Source organism: Rhodnius prolixus, unplaced genomic scaffold (assembly GCF_049639745.1).
Source record: "Rhodnius prolixus isolate KJV_2025 unplaced genomic scaffold, Rpr scaffold_13, whole genome shotgun sequence".
Taxonomy (NCBI): domain Eukaryota; kingdom Metazoa; phylum Arthropoda; class Insecta; order Hemiptera; family Reduviidae; genus Rhodnius; species Rhodnius prolixus.
In genome coordinates this window covers 10,173,932-10,193,419 of record NW_027411583.1, presented here as the reverse complement: position 1 = coordinate 10,193,419, position 19,488 = coordinate 10,173,932, and the positions used below count along the sequence as shown (strand labels likewise).

At 36.2% G+C, this 19,488-nt stretch overlaps 1 protein-coding gene across 2 annotated transcripts in view; it reads left to right on the top strand.

The window, feature by feature from the left end:
• The window catches only part of qless (decaprenyl diphosphate synthase subunit 1 qless), a 121,836-nt gene that overhangs the window by 65,743 nt on the left and 36,605 nt on the right, over window positions 1–19,488 (top strand). For both annotated transcript variants that reach the window (XM_074115519.1, XM_074115518.1), the window contains exon 4: window positions 7,504–7,645. In XM_074115519.1, the coding sequence (XP_073971620.1) occupies window positions 7,504–7,645 (142 nt within the window). The remainder of the gene's footprint in view (window positions 1–7,503; window positions 7,646–19,488) is intronic.

Sequence of the window (19,488 nt, the reverse complement as noted above, 5' to 3'; positions counted from 1 at the left end):
TTTCCGAAGAATCTCAGAGAAATGAGATACTTCCTGCTTTGAAATTTCTTTTTTAATTCAGTATATAATCAATGAATAAAACCTCTTATTAAACCGAGAATAAGTGATAGAACCTTACCTAACACTAAAAAGGCACATTAGAGAGTTGCAGTCTCAAATCCTTCGCTGTGAAGAGTCCGAATTACCCTTCAGTAGCTAATAACCTCCTCAGTGAGCGTCTATGTTGACGGATCTTTTGCGATTGTTATTCAATAGATTTATTGATTGATTGTATTAGAAGGGCGACTCCACCAAAAAGGGGAAGGAACGCAGGCAATCCAAAATGGTTCCCACCACTCAATTCTTGAGAATGAGAGATACTGGGGTTTTAAAAACATATCCGGATAAAGATTGCCAGATGCGAATACAATAAACTAATAGAGTAGTGACAGGGCACTAACATGGTGACTCAATCGCCTCAGTGCACTGAATAAACCTAGAAAGTGCTGGTAAAGATTAACAGATGCTACAATCTTCGGGAAGGGAAACATTTGACCTTCCGAAGACGAGAAATGTAGTTTTAGAATAAACTGGGCACACCTCTACAAAGTGCCTCACAGTCTCATTGGGGACTCACCACAGTCAGCGCAAATTGGCGAGACTGGGTAAGGCCACATTTGAAAAGATGGTACGCTAAATTCACATGTCCACTCAACTCCTTAACCAACTGGCGGATCCCGGGAACTGCTAAAACGCGACTATATCCGTTCTTGACAGGCTAAGAATTTCCTTAGCTTGACGGCAGTCAGCTCCGGGATCTCCATCGTTTCCGGATGTTCTTTTACACAATCCACTGCTCCACCTCTGTCGATAAGATGCAGGCGATAATGGGCTGAGGAGTCATTGTTATCATCGCAGCTCCATCAGCAAGTTCGTTACCCGGAATCCCGGAGTGATCAGAGGGGACCAAGCAGACCGAAAGAGTATTCAAAGCTCCCAACAAATTGAGAGCAGGCATGGCCAAGAATTGACCGAAATTTGGTTCTTACTAGGAGAGGCCAGAGCTTTAATTGCAGCCTGGCTGAAGAACCGTAATATCAGTATCGGCAAATCCCTTCCAGCGGAGTAAAGTAGCTGCCATATTTGTTATTCAATTAGTTATAATTCCGGAAACTGCGGAACAAAATGTAACTGGCGAGAGAGAGCCATAGACCAATTAGTTAAAACATAAAAATAAAAAAAAATAATCAAAAAATAAAAATCCCTTCTTTTTTCTTCCTGGACCTCGTGAAAAGGTTTATTTCCGGTGAAGGCACAATTACGTAAATTTCTTTACGCCGTTCTTAAGACTTTGGACGTAAGAGAAAGTGATTGGCTAAAAAAAAAAAAAAAAAAAAAAAAAAATTGCAACACATTCCCGCTAATAGAGTGGTCCAGAGGAGAATGTATTCGAGTACGTGACCCTGGCCTAAATATTCCGAGTTAAAATATTAAAAATAATATTTAAGAAGTAATACATAATACGTATGTTTTGTTCCAATATTTATGGTGACGAAATCGTCTTACATTCCACTTGTTAACGTAATTGACAATTAATGTATATTATCTTATTACATACATATTCTTCTCTTCCCTCTCGTTGTGTCTCTCTCTTCATTCCAATACATTCTTTTCTTGTGTAATTGTGTAATACGTTTAAGCACAAGTATTAGTTGCTCAAATCATTATTGATTATTTTTAATGTTGTATATTTAATTAATAATTATATACTTACGAGGGTCGTTTGAAAAGTCCATGCAAAAATAAAAACTACTTAATTTTTTGGGGTAAACCTTTTTTATTTTTCAACATAGTCTCCTTTTAAGCTTATACACTTCGTCCAACGCTGCTCTAGTTTGTTGATCCCTTCCGAATAATAGGATTTGTCCAAGTCTGAAAAATAGCCATTCGTTTCTGCAATCACCTCCTCGTTTGAATAAAATCGTTTTCCCGCCAGCCATTTCTTCATATTGGGGAACAAATAGTAGTCCGAGGGAGCCAAGTCTGAAGAATAGGGGGGATGTGAAACGAATTGGAACCCTATTTCCATTAATTTTGCGACCACAACTGCTGAGATGTGAGCTGGTGCGTTGTCGTGATGGAAAAGGACTTTTTTGTGGGCCAATCGTGGGCGTTTTTCTTGCAGCTCGGTTTTCAAACGGTCCAATAACGATGAATAATATGCATTACCCTTTTCCAGATAGTCGATGAGGATTATTCCTTGCGAATCCCAAAAGACAGTCGCCATAATCTTTCCGGCCGAAGGAACGGTCTTCGCCTTTTTTGGCGCAGATTCGCCCTTGGTAACCCATTGTTTAGATTGTTCTTTGGTCTCAGGAGTGTAGTGATGTATCCATGTTTCATCCACAGTGACGAAACGACGCTTAAAGTCCTGCGGATACTTCTGGAACAGCTGCAAACCGTCCTTGCAACACTTCACACGATTTCGTTTTTGGTCAAGCGTGAACAATCGCGGCACCCATCTTGCGGATAGCTTTGTCATGTCCAAATGTTGATGCAAAATATTATGTACCCGTTCATTCGAGATGCCCACAGCACTAGCAATCTCACGCACCTTCACTCTTCTGTCATCCATCACCATATCATGGATTTTATCAATGATTTCTGGAGTAGTAACCTCAACAGGGCGTCCAGAACGTTCAGCGTCACTTGTGCCCATATGGCCACTCCGAAAATTTTGAAACCACTTATAAACTGTTCTAATCGAAGGTGCAGAGTCACCATAATGTTTATCAAGCTTCTCTTTAGTCTCCTGAGGCGTTTTGCCTTTCATAAAGTAGTGTTTAATCAACACACGAAATTCTTTTTCGTCCATTTTTTGAAAATCACTCGACTTCCTCGATTCAAACGAATGCCAAACACAAAGAAATAGACCGATCTGGCTGAAACTTGGTGTGTGTTCTTCCAAGAGATGCTACTAACTAAACATAACCTCGATACGCGCCAGTAGTGCTATCTCTCTGACTTTGCACGGACTTTTCAAACGACCCTCGTATAAGTTACTCTTTAAACTCTTAACGAGAACTATAGTGTTCTTGATACTGTCAGATCTCAAAGGGGTATAAACCTTCGAGTTTTCTATGACTTTTCGTCTTCGAGCTATACTACTCACATACAAACACACACACAGAAATAATATTCCCAAAAAATTAGCCCACTTTGGACTCAGAAAATCCACAGAATGTGGATTACTTTACTCGATTTTTTTTTAATGGTTTTTCACAAATTTGAACTCTTCTCACTCTGTAAATAAAAATAATGAACATTTGTTATTTCGTTTAGATAGTTATCAATGTAGAAGACGCTCAAAACCGGAAATCTACACAATTGCAATACAAATGCTTCTACGTAGTTTAAGGAGAAAGTAATACATCCGGTTTACAAACAGTCTACATTAATTTTCCATAATGCAGTTACTCAAACTACCCATGTGACAAGATTGTATTTCAACATTAGTGACCCTAATGGTGGAACCGTATAATATACTATGAAATTTTTCTTTTTTACATCATGGCTGGGTAAACACCAAGCGGAAAATCAATTTTTGCCAGAAAAATGGTTTAAATAAATGGTGTCAATTTGGATTGCATTTTCCTAAGTAGGTTTTTTTCTTTAAATCTAGAAAAAAAAAAACAGTTTTGGGGTAAAATTGTGCATAACTGAAGGATCAGCCTTTGCAAGGTTCTGTCAGGAGAAGGAGGAGGAGGAAACGGGCACAGCACAATTTTGTGGCTTGTGGGGCTTGTCTGGGCTAAGGACATTACTTCTCGGGGAGGTGAAAACCAAGGCCTGTGAGCTTTACACCAGGAGTCGCTCTCCAGAGTTAAGAGTCTTGATTAGAAGGACAGGTCTGGAGGGTGAGCTTTAAAGTGAGGGGAGCCACAATAGATCCAAAGGGGCCACAGTGGCGTAGGCCTTGAGGCCGCCCTAATTTAATCTATCTATCTAACTGCAGGATCAGTCTAGTTTTTATTGATCCACTCACACTGTCCACTGTTAACTGCAGTTTAGTTTACGCCATCGCTGAAACACTGGCTTGGTTTTCTTGAACGACAGTCATCCAACGATAGCAGTCGCTAGAAATAGTGCTGGCTTGGCTCTATGGCGTCACAAACGTCTTGGAGAAGGCTTTGATAAGCGTTTTTTGATTTGGGTGAGGGGGGCGAAATAGTTTGGAATGCAATTTCCGGAACAACAGAATTTCTATACTTTAGCGGAAATGAAGAAGGGAAACCACTTGGCGTCATATTTTTATGTTTTATTTTAAGGCATGTTAATAACTGAGGTCAGTAGCACGCTTAATTTCAGTGTACTGCCAGCCTCGGGACTGTGTTCTCTCGTCGCCGGCAACATTTAAGTTATCATCCCTAAAAATGTCGTAATATTTGCTATAATTAACAAATCAGTTACATCTGAATAGCTATTGTTACTAGAAATGTGTGCCAGTTAAATATTGTTTTTTATATCAAATGCCCGGAAGTGCATAAGTTGTTTGTATAACAGATTAGTACATGTTCAAACTAAGTACTCTTACTTCAGTGCGTTTGTTTGCACATCTTTATCCTCTTTGCCTTTTTATATTTGACGTTCATAGTGATTGTTTGTATTTGTTATATCTACGTATATGGCTACAAAGTTAAACAATCGATAAAATATTGTTAACTTTTTTTTTGTTTACACCGATTTTATAGTTTGTATCAACAATACTAACCTAAAGGTGAATTGGTTACTTTAGTGTTTATATTTACTTGACACAAAGAGTTAAAACGTGATGTTTGTAAATCAGTGATTTGATTGGACAGAGTTTTTTTTATGAAATAAGTGAGTGTTGTGAAATGTTAAAGCAAATTGAGGAGGCGCTCTTTCAAGACAACAGAATCGATTGTGTGAATGTAACATTTTATTTTTTTCATAAAAAAAAGAAATGAAATCATTCAGGAAAGACGTAATATGTGTTCCGGCTCCGCCGGCCCCAAATCTTTAATTATGTATTTCCGGTTTACCGAGTTTCGCCTAAAACCTTATTGTTTAGTCTCCTCTGTATCGCCTAAGTGATAATAACAAATTGGAGTTGCTGCGATTTCTCAATTTTTGGCGTTAACTGAAAATATTAAATATATCTGCCCTCAATTATATACAGTCGAACCTCTCAATAACGGACACTAGCGGGGGAAAGCAAAGTGACTACTGTTTGGAGGTGGTCGTCAGTAGGAGTGTAGGCAAGTTTCATAATGAAAAAATATGGGGTTTTTCTATTTTTTTCTATTTAAAAATGGTTTATTATTAATAGATTTAAAAACCTACATAATTGCATAATTATTTAATAGCTATATGATATACATCATGTTTTTCTTAATTAACTAAAACATTTATCAAAAAACTACAAATTATTGACATTATCACATTTATTCATAACAATAATAATTTATGGTGAAGTTATCATCATACTATCATCTATTATTAGAAAAATAGAACAAACCTTTCGGCAAGTTGACGATGGCTCAATTTGGTTTTTGCAAAATCTTCCAACACATTTATTTTCTCTTCTAGAGTTAAACCACTTTCGTTTGAGAGACATATCCAGCAAAAAATAATATTGTTCTTCCAAAGTAATATTGAAAAATGAATAAAATGGAACAAGATGTATGGAGCTTGTATAGGAAACTTTAGGAAAAACCAGAAAAGAAAAACAAAAACTTGAGAGGGGGATAATTACTTTTTATCATCGCGTCAAACGAACTTTTAATAATAAGGTGGTCGTTGGTGGGAGGTGAAACATATAGTAATCCGTTTCCCAAAATCAATGTCCACGCGGTCGCTATGTAGAGTGACCCGTTAGACGGTGGAGGTTCTTTTATATAGAAAGTGTATAGGGGTAAAACGGGGAAATCCAAAAGCTGTCCGTTAATGGAGGTGGTCGCTAGTGAGAGTGTCCTTTATGGAAGGCTCGACTGTATATATATATATATTTTTTTTGAGGATTTTTTTAAATTCATTCATTTTTTGGAAATGGATCAATTACTATTATAGGGGCTATTTTTGTAATTCGAATTTTAAAAAAAACTAGTCGTGGATCATGATGTTTCGTCTATTCTATTGCATCAATCATTACTGATATTAATCTTGATTAATTCATCCAAATAATTATATAGGATATTATTTTTTTTTTCCTCTAAAAAAGAGGATATAACATTTCAAAAATAGTATTATCTAACCGACAAGATTTGTTTACACATCTTAAAAAATGATTTAAGTGGATAGATATATAAAGCATTTTACAATCTTTATTTTTTATGCACACAATTGAAAGTTAAAACTTTTTAAAGGCAAAATGGTGAATAGAAACGCTATTATTGGTTAGGTAATCTTGTTGCAGTGTGGCTCTTTTTTCTTTTTGTGATGTATATGGTTTCGAAAGCGGAAATAGTCTGGTATGAATTCACTCTCGTGTCTTTCTCTTACAAAATGAACTGGCCGAGCGGATGTCGAGTACATTATCGTCGGAAACATTGCGAGAAGAGTGAAAGCGCCGAGCGGGGACGTCCTTGCATACTCTGATCGGGGCAGCCCTGAGCCCTATACCTGGGCTTTAAACCCTTTTTAAACCTGTCGCAGCCACTTTTATCCCATACTTTGGTATAACTTGCCTTTTGTGTTGGAGAAAAAAAACCACACTTTGTGCCTTCCAACTCATCCCCTTACACTTCCTGACAGTTATTCTCACAGATGATGCAAACGTCACTGGCTGCTGGTGACTTCCTCTCCAGTGGTGCTAGAGCTGTGACAAAGGGTGACTATATAAGTAAAGTAAAGTAAAGTAATCGCCTATTTTTTCAGGCGGGGCTTAACGTCCAACTACCAATTAGGTGTCGTGGACGGAGGCGACTAGCAAACTTACTTTACTGTAAATTTTTTTTTATTAACCATTAAATAAAATCTAAGGCCTACGACCGGGAATCGAACCCAGTACCACAATACATATTAGCTTCGCAGGTCTCGCCTCTAACCGCTCGGCTACCGTGGCGCCTAAATGGTACATTAAAACAATACAAATTGGGATGACTATATAATTGTGAATAATTGTGTTGGGTAAATTTCTCAACTGGACCATTCATTGTCATTGTTACGACAAACATTATTGACTGGTACATTATTGCCAGTGTGACATAGAATCTTCAATATAGTGCCAGTGTGACGTAGTATCTCACGACTGTTTCCTATGTGAAGAAGAATCCCACCAAAATACCGCTAAGAGTAATTTTCTCCGCAAAAAGACTGGTGCCGAACGTGAAATTTCCGGCGGAAACTCCATTTTAAAAAATTGCTCACTTTTCGCAGTACTTCCTGTTGCTGGTTGGAAGAGGAAGTATAAAAAAACAAAAAAAGAAAAAAAAACAGAAACTATCTTGAAACATATCCATTTTTTTTTTTTTTTTTTTTTTTTTTTTTTTTACTTTTTTACAGTGGAGTATTACCATCCCAGTTGCAGATGGCCATGATCGCTGAGATGATCCACACAGCGTCACTAGTTCACGATGACGTCATCGACCAGTCAGATATCCGGAGAGGCAAGCCGTCCATAAATGCCGTCTGGAGTCAGAAAAAGGTTAGTGTACATCATATTATGTCGCATTATGCATTATTTTTTAATTGTTTGCTATTATTAATAAATCAAAATATTATTGATTAAAAAATTAAATTAAAAATTAATCTTGGACGTTGGTTTTTGGAGAAGACGGCGTTAAAGTCTTTACAATGAAAGATTTCAATTTATAGTAATGCGTTCATTAACTTTACCAAATTTGTCTATTCAGCATTTTTGAGTGTGTGTGTGTGTGTATGTGATTGCAGACTCAGTGATTTAGTGATCAAATAGTCCTCCTCCCATTCCTGGAGGAGGGGGAGCTTCTAAAAGACATTTACGTAACTCTTAAACATCATGGCGTTGAGAAATTGTGGTATAATATTGAATTATAATAAAACCGGTTTTATTATTATTATTATTTTTTCTAATCTTAAATTATTGAGGGTAGTGGAACGGAGTTCCCAAATTACACAATTGAATTTTTAGGCTAAAAATTAATACAAAAAAAGAAAAAAGAAAAAAATTTTCAATTTCAATTGAAATTTTAAACTGATCGCTCAATTTAAATGGCGTTGAATCTTTCATCAAATTATTTTGTCATGAAAAGGAATTTAAACTCACAAAAGTTATACTATACCCGCAATGCTTGGGTGTCTTCCAAACTTACCTAGATCTGTTTTTTCTTTTTTGAAGGCGCAATTTACATTCCACTTTTATCTCGTTACATAGTACGTATTTTACTCCTTATTAAGACTGGATTTTAGAGCTTTTCCTTCTGAGTTTTTCCTGAGTCCTTTGAGTCATTTTTCCAGAAAGAATGATTGTTTTAGATTTTAATCGATTTAAGTAGTTTTAGTTAACTTAGGACATGCTGAAGACCACTTCACAAAATCTATTTTTTTATTTCGATTTTGATTTATTTATTTGAAAGCTTTTTCAACGAATTTTGTTACTCTCATTACCTTCACACGTACATCTATCTATAACTTTCATTTAAAACCGAGACCCCGGGAAAATGCGATAAGAGAAAATCACTTTAGTTTCTCTCTCCAAAAAATCTATTATTCCGGGATTCAGGGAACCTCTAAATATGTATTTCCGGAAATTTAAGAAACAATCAGAGAAAGTAGTAAGCCTGACGTACAACTTACTATTAATTTCAATTTGAACAATGCCTATCATAAATCATCATTTGTCTCGCTTTACGTACAAACAATAAGCCTATTTGTTAACAACAAAAAAAAACAACAAACAAATAAATTGTGAACGAGGTTATTGTTCATAAAGTGAGACGTCTCTGTTGTTATTAATTATAAATTCTAGCTTCAAATTGTTGCACGATGAATTTATCGTTTCACATCCTTAGGGTGACAGTAATTATCGTGGATTATATCTATTGTAACGTATTTATTAGCAATTTGCTGTATTTTGCATTTACATGTTGGCTCTTTTCACCACATCACCATCGATTTAAAACAATGGAAATTTTATTTTTTGAGAAGATATTTAGGTAAATAGGTTTGCATACACATTCACAATAAATTAATACATCCCATATGTTTGGCCACGCCCATTGAATGTTGCCAAACGCTTTGATTTCTAGATTATCACCTGACCGCTGTTTGAGGTGTGCTCTGGTATGTAGAGGACAGTGTTCTCATTTAAGTCTCGATAGTTGTTTATCGATTTTCATTGGAATTTGGTTTTTTACTTTCTCCTACACTACTGGTGGTTAGAGAAGGGCATTGTAATCGAGCCACATATTCGATTCTCGGTTTTTCACCGTTTTCAGGTCTTCTGATTTCAAAGAAAATGATTTTTATAAAACGATCTGTGAACGTTTTTGTATTTGTATGTGGATTTATCGACCGTTAAAAACGGAATATCGAAAAAATTTCATGTCCCATTGGAGGAAATCGCAAGACTTTATTCTATTTCGTTCCACTTTTTTATTCGATTTTACTGATCGATTTTTCTTTTACTTTATCTATTAATGTTTTGAATCGATGATTATTTGAAGGCGCCACGGTATCCTAGAGGTTGAACGCGAGACCCGCAAAGCCTAAAAAAGTGAAAGCCAGGAAAATTAAGGGCACTTCTGGAAAAAAATAAAACTACCTAATTAGGTGCCGTGGACGGAGGCGACTAGCAAACATTCTTTACTATAAATTTCTCATATTAACCATTAAATAAAATCCAAGAGCTAGACTAGTACCGCAATACACCTTAGCTTTGCGGGTCTAGCCTATAACCGCCTAACATACTTTACTATAAATTTCTCATATTAACCATTAAATAAAATCCAAGGGGTTAGACTAGTACCGCAATACATCTTAGCTTTGCGAGTCTAGCCTATAACCGCTCGGCTACCGTGGCGCCTTATTGTACCGACCACAACTACCACTTTACCGAATAGAATTTTCAGTGAACCCAAAATGCTATTCACGTTTCCGGTCAAATTTTAACAACATCAAAATTCTCGCTAACATTTCATTTAAGGTACTTTTTTTAAAGATAAATTTCAGAACGTATTTCCGATGAGAAATTTTTAAACGATCTTAGTACTTCCGTTTACAAGCTCTATAAGGAAGAGTATAAAAAATAGAAAGAAATATCAATTGAATAAATACGATTTCCGGGAAGCCAACATATTTCACATTCTTTCAAAAGAGACATCTTGGTATTGTCCAAGTGTTGGGGGGGGACAAGATCTCATTACTAGGATAGAACAAACTTGGATTGAGGAATCCAGTGCAAGTAGTCTAGGATGGTGTGATAGACTGGCCACTCCTTTAAGATATAGTCTCTTTTCACTGACAGACAAACAGCTAGCCACTTTCTCTAAGCTGGCCACGCTCTTTCTTCTAATCATTCCATTCAATCAATTTCCTATAATTCACTTTCTCTTACTTCTCGCACCATGAGGGTACATCTCACGATCTGGTCCGGCTTTTTACGAGAGAGAGTACGAAAAATCTGTTAAAGAACAGCAGGGACAACTGTCTCTAATTACTAAGTTCAAGGTTCAATCTTTGAAACTGAGAAACCTTCCTAGCATTATACAATTCGTGAAACCAATAACTAGGAGCTCCTAGTTAAAGAACAATCGGGTGAATCAAGTACGCTAACTCCTTCCATGCTGATCTCCTGATAAATATTACTAAGGATTAAATTTTTAATTCCAAATTACTACTAGAATTGAAAATTGTTGAAAATTCGACGGTAGGAACTATTCCTCTTTTTTTTTTGAAAATTTGTATAGATTTCAGGAAATTTTCCTAAATATATATTTTTTTCCCTAATGCCGTACATCATTTTCGCTCTGTCATTAGACGTCCCAATATATTTTAGCCCTTGAAGAGAGCTCGTCAGTATTATGCCGCAGTCAAGTTGGGAATAAATTCCCTAAAAATGGTTCCAATATTTTGTGTAATTAAATTTTATGTATTTAAGTCAAAATCTCTACACTAGACTGATTAATGGTCACCACTGATGATGGTCGAAATCCGGAAACCAGTCAGGTATACCATATACATGCTGTTATTGACAAAAAGCAAAGATATTAATCCAGCACTGCCAAACAAATAAACTAAACACATTTTTTTTTTTTTAATTACATCACTTTTGTGTATATATTTTTCTAACGAAGAGTTCATTAAAGCTCTTCACAAAGTACCGTTTTATTAGATTTGTTCGGTTCCATCATCCATTTAACATTTAAGCGAATCAATGGATTAGTGTAAAATGTCGAGTCAGCTGTTTTATTACAAGCAGGGCGATTTCAGTTTAAGCAATGCAGCTTTTCAGGTTTTTTTTTGTTTTTTTTCAGTTTAAATGCTTGCAGGAAAAAACATGCAAAAATCGTGACAATAAAGGCAAAATGTTGTCCAAAAGTTCTCCTTCTTTTTTTTTCTTTTTTTTCTGTAATCAGTTGCCGTAACTCTTGAAGACTAAAACCTGGTAAAAGTTGAATATCTTTGTAGTGATAAAAATAAAGAAAAAAAAAAAAGATAAAACTTTTCAAAATTTTGTGTAAAAAATCGTTAAGACTGGAATAGTACATTTAGTGTGTATTAGATAGAAAATAAGAACTAAGATAAGTAAGTGGTTTGTTAAAGATAAAGTGGCGCATTACTTAATTGTGTAACCGCCGATCCTATTGGACAGAAACACCATTACCTATTACATCAGGTGTTAATGTAGTTTAAGTAGTCTGTACCTTATCCTAGGACTTTCTTAGCGATGAATACGCGTGGAAAAAAAAAAAAGAAAGAGAAAGTAATAAATCTAGAGTGCAATTAATTCTTTTTTTGAAACTTAAGAATTTTTACTTAAAAAAATAAAAATTTAACCCTGATGTTATGTCCGGATAAAATTGCAGAATACGCGCAAACAGTTCTTTCTGTAAATTCGCACTTCCGGTGCATTGATACTTCTTCCTACTTCGGGAATTTTTGGTTAGAATATTTCAGATTATCAAATATTTCACAGAACTTACAGGACCGTACAGTTACTGAAATGTTGCTTTAACTCTTTGCGGCTAGGTGGGTTAAAAACTGTCCCACCTTTTGCTTAGCTTTTGCTGCATGGTGGGATTTATTTTAACCCACCTCGAAAAGTTGCAAGTTACTAATAGTTATAGATAATTTGTTCATTTATTTTGCAACTGTACCCAGTACAATAAGCAAAAGAGATGAGAGATAAGGATAGCGCAAATACATATGCACGTATATATATATATGTATGTACATACATTCACGCGTACATGCATGTGCGCTTAGAGGCGTGATTGGAGTGAACGACGACCATCCAGTGATGGAAGCCGTTAGTTCGCCAGTTTGGCAACTTACACAGCAACCATCCTAGGAGATCCGGCGTTATATGTTGAGATGATCGCATGGCCACCGCCGCTTTAGTCTGCCAAGTGGATTTAAAGGAAGTGCTTGTAGTAGACTTGTTGTGGATCAGAGGGTTGTAGTGATTGTCTAGATTTGAGTGGAGTTTGTGTATCGAGATTGGGCTATTTCAGTGACGAGAGGAATATTTAGATCAGAGTGTTAATGGGAATTAATTTAATTTTTTTCTTATTTTTGAATAATAATTATGTAAAATAAACGAAATGAATGTTTATTTCCATTTTTTTTTTATAATAAAAGAGATTCTGTGCAACTAGGGCTTTTATTTTCTTTAAAATCGTGTGCCTCAAAGAGTTAAAGGAAATCTTTAAACTTTAATCTCTGTCTTAGTAGCCTCGTTTAAAAGAATGGTAGAAAAATAAAAGGAACAGACTCTGCGAGTATATGGAGGCCGTGGACACAATGTTTAAAGGGAAATTATTGAAAATTGTTTCGGGAAAATTCGATGAAAGAAAAACCCCAAAAAACGTCAACTCGAACTTTTGTGGAGATAAAAATTTTCTAGATAATTTTTTTTTTTTTAGTTGGTTGTTAGTCCATGGAGAAGGGAATGGCTAGGATGGGAGACTCAAGTTAGAAAAATCTGTGTACGATTGCAGCGCTTCCTGTGGCGTGAAGTAAGAGAAAAACTGAGAACGAAATAATGTATCTGTAGGAGGAATTCCAATGATGAAGGGCCAGCCAGATATTGTTAATGGCAGCGCTCGCACTATAATAAGGGTCCATATATCTTTTTATGTGGGTACTAGACGAGATAGTCGTCTATTACATAATTTAATTACTCTACGATAGAAGATAGATGTATTTCCCCCCTCTTGTGGCGCAACAAGCTGAGGTTATATCGTCTAGGGCGTGGGTCTTCGAACTGTCTTCATAGAAGGGTTTCACTTGTTCCTTTTTGTTTGTCAAGTTCTTCTTCACGGTCAAGGTCATCTGTATATATATGTGTATAAATATATATATATATTTATGTATTATGTACTTTAGACGACCTTCATTCCAAAAATATATAATATTAATATTTTGTGACAGCATTTTTTTGGTTTCCTTGTATTTTTGTAACAGCTTTTTCCAGCTCTTTGCTTTTTCGTAATCATCTTTCCCCATACGTCACTTTCTCTCTAGTTCGAATTTTTTATTTAATTAATCTTTAGCATTTTCCGCTCTGTTTCCTTACATAATTAACCATCTTCCCTTTTCCACTTTCTTTAACTCATACATAATTTCCACATTAATTGAATTAAAATATTTTCATTAATACTTCTTTACTTTCTCTTGCTATTCCTGGGTACCTGGAAGATGTTTTTGCACCAGGCGAAGCTGAAGCCTCATTAATACCTTCTTCCATTCCTGTGGATCCGTGAAAATATTTATTATTGGAATGTTCGCTCGGTTGGTGTAATCGGATGTGTGATAATAAAGAACATGTGTTCATATAGAATGATAATCCGTGGGCCTAGACTTAGCATGTTTGTTTAATAATGTTTGGAATGTATCGTAAGATCGGTTGGTGTATAATCGGAAGTGTGATAATAAAGAACATTTGTTCATATAGAATGATAATCCGTGGGCCTAGACTTAGCATGTTTGTTTAATAATGTTTGGAATGTATCGTAAGATCGGTTGGTGTATAATCGGATGTGTGATAATAAAGAACATGTGTTCATATAGAATGATAATCCGTGGGCCTAGACTTAGCATGTTTGTTTAATAATGTTTGGAATGTATCGTAAGATCGGTTGGTGTATAATCGGATGTGTGATAATAAAGAACATGTGTTCATATAGAATGATAATCCGTGGGCCTAGACTTAGCATGTTTGTTTAATAATGTTTGGAATGTATCGTAAGATCGGTTGGTGTATAATCGGATGTGTGATAATAAAGAACATGTGTTCATATAGAATGATAATCCGTGGGCCTAGACTTAGCATGTTTGTTTAATAATGTTTGGAATGTATCGTAAGATCGGTTGGTGTATAATCGGATGTGTGATAATAAAGAACATGTGTTCATATAGAATGATAATCCGTGGGCCTAGACTTAGCATGTTTGTTTAATAATGTTTGGAATGTATCGTAAGATCGGTTGGTGTATAATCGGATGTGTGATAATAAAGAACATGTGTTCATATAGAATGATAATCCGTGGGCCTAGACTTAGCATGTTTCTTTAATAATGTTTGGAATGTATCGTAAGATCGGTTGGTGTATAATCGGAAGTGTGATAATAAAGAACATTTGTTCATAGAATGATAATCCGTGATCGCCCGGGCCTAGACTTTTCGCAAGAGCGTTTCTCTTGGATTTTTTTTTTTGTAAACTTGGTACTTGCAAAATTTATAGATCTATACAAAAAAAAAAATTTGAAACAGTCGTCCTAGAAAATTCGTTTAAGAGCATTTTTTTAGGGCTTCCCTGTAAGGTTAAACAGTTCTGTGTAATGTACGCTGGTTACAAACTACAGTATTGGTGAGCATTAATATTGGGATCAAATATCCCCGAGTTTTAGGAGGACTATTAATGAGTTTAGTATAGAGGTCTCCAAACTACGGCCCGCGGGCCACATGCGGCCCCCTGAGGACATTTATCCGAGGCCACCGCCGCACTTCCGGAAGGAGCATCTCTTTCATTGGTGGTCCAGTGAGAGGAGCAGCACTGTATGTGGCGGCTTCGCTCATATACAGTGCTACTTCCAATGACGCGGGTCGCACGCGTCACGGCTCCGAAAACAGTGTCAAATAACAGCCAGAAGTAGGAAGAAAGGCAAAGCACTATAACTAAACCGGACAGTTATAGTCTGGGCAGTTTGTTGATTTAAATTTACCTGCTCTTTATTTCTGAAATATTCTATTTGTTCCCGTTTTGTTTTTTGTTTTTTTACTTTAAAATAGTTTGTTTTATAGTCCGGCTCTCCAACGGTCTGAGGGACAGTGAACCTGGCCCCCTGGGTAAAACGTTTGGGGACCCCTGGTTTAGAACCTTGAGATACTTAAAAGGAAGTCATGTGAGGGTTCATTCCCAGATTTTCTATTTTCTGATATACGTACGCACAGACCAATTTTTAAAAACCTCTTTTTCTGACTCAGGGTGTACCTCAAAATGGATACTTCCGGTGTATACACGAAATCGTAAAGTCTACCCAATAACAATGCCTACTCTATAGTTTTAGTAGAGAAAGTGAATTTACAAGTACACATTGCAAAATTGTTGACTAGATCTTATTTACCATATTTCATCAGACCCATAGCCCCAGAATATAATTGCATCTATTAATACCTATTTATTTCATCAAGGTCTCCCTGAATATATTAGCCAACTCCTAGAGGATTAGGACGTGTAAGATAATAGTAAAGCGGTCAACTACCACAGTAACAACCTTTCTACCATTTTTTTTTCTTTTTTAATAATCTTTCAATTACACTCTTTTATTTCACAATACAAATTATAACCAGTCCGTTCTGGCGTACTGCTAACCTGGTTTATATACTTAAAAAAAAAAAAAATTTGCTGGTACTTATATATCATTCCACCGTATTTTTTGCAATCATTTCAACCTTGAGGTAGGTAACCACACTGCTACCAAAACAGCTGTTCTCAAATGTTTACATTCTCTAATCATTGTGGACAATTGCGTTTCCATGGTAATTGGGTGAAGTACGAGGGTCGTTTGAAAAGTCCGTGCAAAAATAAAAACTACTTAATTTTTTGGGGGTAAACCTTTTTTATTTTTCAACATAGTCTCCTTTTAGGCTTATACACTTCGTCCAACGCTGCTCTAGTTTGTTGATCCCTTCCGAATAATAGGATTTGTCCAAGTCTGAAAAAGTAGCAATTCGTTTCTGCAATCACCTCCTCGTTTGAATAAAATCTTTTTCCCGCCAGCCATTTCTTCATATTGGGGAACAAATAGTAGTCCGAGGGAGCCAAGTCTGGAGAATAGGGGGGGGGGATGTAAAACGAGTTGGAACCCTATTTCCATTAATTTTGCGACCACAACTGCTGAGGTGTGAGCTGGTGCGTTGTCGTGATGGAAAAGGACTTTTTTTGTGGGCCAATCGTGGGCGTTTTTCTTGCAGCTCGGTTTTCCAAACGGTCCAATAACGATGAATAATATGCACCTGTAATAGTTTTACCCTTTTCCAGATAGTCGATGAGGATTATTCCTTGCGAATCCCAAAAGACAGTCGCCATGATCTTTCCGGCCGAAGGAACGGTCTTCGCCTTTTTTTTGGCGCAGATTCCCCCTTGGTAACCCATTGTTTAGATTGTTCTTTAGTCTCAGGAGTGTAGTGATGTATCCATGTTTCATCCACAGTGACGAAACGACGCTTAAAGTCCTGCGGATTCTTCTGGAACAGCTGCAAACCGTCCTTGCAACACTTCACACGATTTCGTTTTTGGTCAAGCGTGAGCAATCGCGGCACCCATCTTGCGGATAGCTTTGTCATGTCCAAATGTTGATGCAAAATATTATGTACCCGTTCATTCGAGATGCCCACAGCACTAGCAATCTCACGCACCTTCACTCTTCTGTCATCCATCACCATATCATGGATTTTATCAATGATTTCTGGAGTAGTAACCTCAACAGGGCGTCCAGAACGTTCAGCGTCACTTGTGCCTATATGGCCACTCCGAAAATTTTGAAACCACTTATAAACTGTTCTAATCGAAGGTGCAGAGTCACCATAATGTTTATCAAGCTTCTCTTTAGTCTCCTGAGGCGTTTTGCCTTTCCTAAAGTAGTGTTTAATCAACACACGAAATTCTTTTTCGTCCATTTTTTGAAAATCACTCGACTTCCTCGATTCAAACGAATGCCAAACACAAAGAAATAGACCGATCTGGCTGAAACTTGGTGTGTGTTCTTCCAAGAGATGCTACTAACTAAACATAACCTCGATACGCGCCGGTAGTGCTATCTCTCTGACTTTGCACGTACTTTTCAAACGTCCCTCGTATAAATTTCTCATATTAACCATTAAATAAAATTCAAGGGCTATACTAGTACCGCAATACATCTTAGCTTTGCGGGTCTAGCCTATAACCGCCTTACATACTTTACTATAAATTTCTCACATTAACCATTAAATAAAATGCAAGGGGCTATACTAGTACCGCAATACATCTTAGCTTTGCGGGTCTAGCCTATAACCGCCTTACATACTTTACTATAAATTTCTCACATTAACCATTAAATAAAATGCAAGGGGCTATACTAGTACCGCAATACATCTTAGCTTTGCGGGTCTAGCCTATAACCACCTAACATACTTTACTATAAATTTCTCATATCAACTATTAAATAAAATGCAAGGGGCTATACTAGTACCGCAATACATCTTAGCTTTGCGGGTCTAGCCTATAACCACCTAACATACTTTACTATAAATTTCTCATATCAACTATTAAATAAAATGCAAGGGGCTATACTAGTACCGCGATACATCTTAGCTTTGCGGGTCTAGCCCCTAACCACTCGGTGGTCTAGTAGGATCTTGTAACCTTTATCTCAAAATTTTCCTCAATAAAATGCATAATTACTTTGGTTCTTGGCGAACGGGGGGCGAGAGAGAGGGGTTAAGCATCCCCCTAAAGGGTCATTTCAGGTTAAGGTTGGGGCCTATTCATTTTATTATCATACCAAAACTAAATTCCAAATTATTTATATATTTACAGTCACACCCACTCTTCCCTTTTTTTTAAAAAAAACATTTTTGTATATTAGTAAAGCTTTTTAACAGCCGCTAAAAATTAAGCTGAAAAGCGAGCGGGCTTTATAAAGACAATGCGAACCAGATTAAGTACCAGCAACTTTCAACTTCTAAATTTTCGTCCTGGACTGGTCGCGGAAGCATATACATCATCTGGCTATTCATATTTTTTTTTTCCAACACCTAAAAAATGAGATGGACACGATCCTTGAACTGAGTACCTCCAACTTACAAGTCTACGCTCATAACTACTTCTTCTCCAAGTATGTCTATTATTATTTTATGTATTTATTTCAAATGCTAACTACAAGGAAAATTAATTAGTGAGAACCTAATTTAATTAAATCGGTATTTAATTCAATAAATAAATGAATACAATGATATTTTTAAAAGTAACAACTGTGGTGTAAGTAATTAACATTAAAACGTTAAGGATACACTCGGTTAGAAAACTAGGCGATACGCTGCTTGCTTATAGAACATACTGATTTGTCAAAAAAGAAAAAAGCGACAGCAGTCCGTCACGTATGGTGGAACATACGTACATACGTACATACATACATACGTATGTGCTCTAGAAATTGAGGTGTTTCATCTCTTCGGAGATGGGTGGGGGCGGGAAGTGGACCAAAAAACTGGGGGGGTAATATTGAGTTCGAGAAAAGAAAGGAAGTGTTGGCGAGGAAATGGTTGAAGAGGACCACTTTGGCGACCTCTGCACTATAGTGACGTCTTCATTCAAGTGAATATCTCATTCATTACAAAAGAACTCTCCCCCATCCCAAATCTATCTAAAAAATAAATAAATAAATCACAACAAATACAAATACAAATACATATGTCAAATGCAAGACAATTTTTTTTTTTGTCATAAATTAAATTTAAACTTTCACCTCTTGTAAGTATTCATAAATTAATTTGAAGAAGTTGGTTTGTCTGTTCGTTGTAACCTCATTATGTCGGTTGTTGTTTTCTTTAAGCTAACGAAGGTTATATTCTAGTAACTAGACAGTGTATAGCAGCTTTTTCCTTTTTTGTTCAAATTTTCTAAAAAAGTTTGTTTTAAGAAATGCACAAAATGAACACGCCAAAAAAAGAAAAGAAAACAGATTTTTAAATTATCTTCTTTTGCAACAATGCAATATAATCCTTTTTTAGTTGCAGTAAATTCTTGCCCAATAGTGTTGCAAAAAATAAAACTATATGCAAATGTAAGTCTTTGTCTTATTTATG